General features: G+C 45.4%; 1 protein-coding gene across 3 annotated transcripts; it reads left to right on the top strand.

Moving 5' to 3' along the window:
- Window positions 1-1,471: 1,471 nt before the first annotated feature.
- On the top strand, window positions 1,472-3,809 carry LOC142768897 (uncharacterized). Of its 3 annotated transcripts, XR_012885531.1 has the most exons (5): window positions 1,472-2,083; window positions 2,213-2,388; window positions 2,977-3,204; window positions 3,260-3,373; window positions 3,667-3,809. XR_012885531.1 is itself a non-coding variant. In XM_075871410.1 (3 exons), exons 1-3 carry the CDS (start codon window positions 1,968-1,970, stop codon window positions 2,935-2,937), a joined length of 384 nt encoding a protein of 127 aa, XP_075727525.1. In that variant the 5' UTR covers window positions 1,472-1,967; the 3' UTR covers window positions 2,938-2,969. The 3 variants fall into 3 exon arrangements, 1 of the variants encoding a protein (XP_075727525.1); XR_012885530.1 differs by having other exon boundaries at window positions 2,977-3,373; XM_075871410.1 differs by lacking the exons at window positions 2,977-3,204; window positions 3,260-3,373; window positions 3,667-3,809 and adding an exon at window positions 2,846-2,969.
- The last annotated feature ends 355 nt before the right edge of the window (window positions 3,810-4,164 follow it).

The raw sequence follows: 4,164 nt of genomic DNA, 5'->3' as shown, positions 1-4,164 counted from the left end.
GTATCTTACGTTTGGTTGCTGAGCTTGCTGAACATCTTCCCAAACCAAATCATGAAAGGCACGTGGTCGCATCAAGCTCTGGAGGAAGGAGGCAGCGCTGTGGCGTTTGTGCTCCTCCTTCAGTCATTCGCAGTGCATGGAATACCCGTCGTCATGCTGTACCAAGTAGTCGTCACACCGATAAATCTACTGCCGATTTCTCCGTCGGTACCTAGGACCCGACTGGACGTCGGCGATGAAAAGACTTTCGGATATCCGACTTTGAATTTCGTTACAGCGTCCCTCGGTAAATTGTATAAACAAGTGAAGACTAAAGAAGTGATTATGCCAGAAGACGCTGATATGTCTTATTTCTTCATTGAATAGACACATGCGGGTCACATCCGAATCCGCATTCCAGGGACAGAAAGGCAGACTGTGGCGTGGTGCAGAAAATTGCGTCGCACCAAGTTACGAAGTGTCTACATAAAAACATGCAAAATAAAAAAAATATGTTATAATGAGATTCACACATGCGCCAGAAACTTTATGCATTTTTACAAGTATGTTGACTTCATTAAAATTAAAAAGAAAAAAGCCCGCAGTTCAGTCGCCACGAAAACAGGATGAACCTTTCTTATAGACACCCTTGGGGCAACTCTACTAAGTACACTTGCATGTCACCCCCTACATCATAGAGAAAGAAGAAGACAAGAGCGGACACTCGGCAAAACCTGGCCTCAGGAAGTGCGTCACGACTACGTAACGAACTAGTGCTCCCACCAAACTTCAGAGGGCGCAAGCGCAAAAAAAAACACAGTTATAATCAATGCAACAAAATTGTTTTCACAAATTAATAATTACACGCCCAAATTTGGTATTTTCTTTATACATAAAAACGATTTATTCAACACACCTTACGCGATTATTTTTCTTCAGCCGTACTGTCATAAACACCATCTTCCCAGCGACAAGCCCATGCATGACTTGACAGCGAGAAGCTTTCGTCGCTTTCGTCAACGTCGGCTGCGTCGGCGTTTTCAAGCGTGAGATAACAGGTGAGGCACGTTTTCAAGCGTAGCTTGTTGAATGACATGTTGTTGGTCTTGTTGGGTCATTTTTTCAGAAAACGGTTACGCCTGCGCGAAAAAGACACCATGCAACAAACATAGAAAGATGCACACACACACGTTGCGCTTCGTGTGTGCGAGTTTGTTTCTTACGTGGCGTCTCATTCACGCAGTTGTAACCTTTTTCTGAAGCTTGTAAGGACTGGGAGGTTCGCTAAAAAGAAAGTTTGTGGCTCTATGCGGCGGTTAGACGGGAACATTGTGCAACGTATGCAGTATAGCAAAGGCGGCACGGCGTCAAGCCGAGGCGACGCGTGCTGCGTCTGCCACGGACGCGAGCGTCTGTGCGCTGAGCATAGCTGGGCAGCTAGGTCATAGGCTCGGTGGCTCGGTGCAAAATATTGAGAATAGTTCGCTGGGCCTCGCATGCTTCACGACACGTTTCCCGAAGGCTCGGAACACGAATAATTCTTGGTGTGCCGGAGGCAAATCTGGACTAGCCAAGTGGCCATCATCTTCGTTTCTTCGCTAGCCTTGTGCCACTAGTGCAAGCTGCCCACAAATTTTTTTTACGTTTCCAATATGATTTTACCGCACAAATTTCAACTACGATTTTTCTTCCCAATGTACTGCTGATACTGCGTACGCACGAAGGTGTTCTAAAGTTTCCAGGCCGCGATACCATTGCATTACAAGGGATAGCGGCCTGGAAACTTCTGATCTTTGTTCGTGGTCTTGACGTATATCTTTGTAAGTCAGAGTTTTATGGGTCAGAGATGTATCACTGGTTTTGTATTGTGCATCGGTTAGCTAATCATTCAAAGGGGTTTGCTGGTACACTTATGACGTGCACATATCTTTTTCGTAATTTGACAGCGAAGCATCCACTTACTAACATTTTCAGACCGCGCTGACGCCATGCCGTCCGGCGGTCCAAGCTACGGCAGCTACTGCTGTGTATCGTGGTGCTTCAACAATGGCAGAACCCACAAGAAGCCTGGGACGAGTTTCTTCCGCGTACCACGGGACGGCAGGTGTGTTAAAGCTTTTGTATGGTTTGCATGTCTGTAGGCTTACTGTTCGTACTTGCTAAGTGAGGGTAACAATAAAAAATCACTATTCAAGCACTTTCCCTTTCAGCTGATAGTTCATTGCCAATGCAGGATGAAAGCATGGATGCAGTATGCTGGACGCGATGATCTCCTGAGTAAGCCGGCCAGCCTATTGTACGCAACGTACAGGGTTTGTAGCGACCATTTTACTGCTCAAAGTTTCATGGACCCTGGGCACACAAGGCTTACAAGAATGGCTGTTCCCAGTGTGCAACCAGCTGCACCATGTAAGTGATTGACTGAAACTCAAATATGTGAAATAGCAGCCACTTGTATTGAATCAGTGGCGACAGTTAACCGTGAAGATCTTTGTAGCCGATGGAGAAACCTCACTACAGAAGTAACACTTGGAAAGTCTTAAACTCTGTGAATTGTGGGCTATTACCTTCCTAACAGCAGGTTTACATTTCTGTCATGTTTTGATGCTCTGGACCTGCGCAACTTGTTTTGAAAGACTTTAAAGGGCTATTTCACGTTATCTTCAAGCCTGAGTGCACATGTACGTATACCTTTCATCAGTGAAAGCTGCCACTGTTGATAATTCCAAAAATCACAAATTACTTGTTTCCTAGTTGGTGCTGTCTCTTTTCTTCCACGTTCGACCAATTTATGCGTTTGAAAGAGCTGTTTAAGTTTTCCCATGCTACAAGCTTTGTAACTTGTACCAACTGCACATATATGCAGGTTCTCTGAGCGTCGCTTCATGTAGTGACTGTGACATGGCTGCAGAAGCTGCACTGCAAGGTGCGGATGAGCTTCAGTTTGTGTTATTTTAAGCCTCTTACTGACACATTGTCGTAATTTCATTTCTTCAGGACCTGCGGTAGAGGCTTCAAAAAGTGGCTCCCACACATTGAGGTGCCCCGATGAACAGGGTGCGTTCAGTGTCGCGATTTCTTTTTTTTTACCCAAATTGACTGTTGACCAAACCTCTGCAGGTGGCAGCTCCCTTGTAGCTGGTGAAAGAATTTTTGCTGATTTCGTCTTGCCGAAGAAAACCTTAACCAGTCGTTCAGCTGTCACAAAAGGAACCTGTGTGGCCGGTAAGTTGTATGTTCACTTCAACACCAGAGTGGATTGATATAGAGACTTCCGCAGGCCGCTCGCAAGATTGTTCCGACAGCACTGTCCGAGGCACTGAACAAGCTTCACAAGACCCTCCAGAAGACGTCTCCGCCAACAGCTCCACGCCTGAGTGCCTTAGAGATAATGGTGACTATGCTTTTATTGCAGCTGTTTTTCATGTGCTATTTTATGTTTAGGATATTCTGAGGAAACTATCCTCAAAAGGACACTACGTGTGCACTTACAAAATGTAAGGGTGGGCTCTCAGTGATTTTCATTTTTTGTGCATTTTCAACATTGTGAATGGTTTGTTTTTAGGTAGTGGAATCGAAAACTTTGCACCACAGAAAGTTGTGCACCTTGGGTCTGAAAGAGCGAGGAAAGTGCTCGTATGGGATTAGTTGTTCTTCGCTTTTACACCCATTTTTTGTTTATTGCAGTGCGTTCCTGTGTGCCAGCGACAATGTCTCCATCAATGAAGTACAAGCAAACCATTAAACATCTGCAAGCCAAAGTAGCAGCACAGCGGAAAACTATCAAAAGACTGCGGAGACAGCCTCACCAAGCACCGTCATCGACTTCAAAGGCCTTTGGAGTTAACCGACTGCACGTCACGGAGGAGGTTTTTAAACTTCTTTCTGCACATGTTCGCTTGAGGCCCAAACGCAAGGGCAAGCGGTTTCCCGTGTGGTTCAAGAAATTCTCTCTTCACTTAAACTTCCGAAGTCCGCGAGCATACCGATTTCTGGCTCCATATTTTTCTTTGCCCTCCCGGCGTTCATTAAGGAGGTGGCTAGCTAATGTAAAGATGACTCCAGGCATAATTCCAGGAATCCTTACTTCCATTGCAACAAATACTCATGCTTGGAATGAACGGGACCGAGTGTGCGCTTTAGTTTTCGACGAAATAGCACTCAAAAAGAATTTGTACTATGATG

Source organism: Rhipicephalus microplus, chromosome 1 (genome assembly GCF_043290135.1).
Source record: "Rhipicephalus microplus isolate Deutch F79 chromosome 1, USDA_Rmic, whole genome shotgun sequence".
NCBI classification, from domain to species: domain Eukaryota; kingdom Metazoa; phylum Arthropoda; class Arachnida; order Ixodida; family Ixodidae; genus Rhipicephalus; species Rhipicephalus microplus.
The sequence above is the reverse complement of the archived record's forward strand: the minus strand, read 5'-3'. Positions and strand labels throughout refer to the sequence as shown.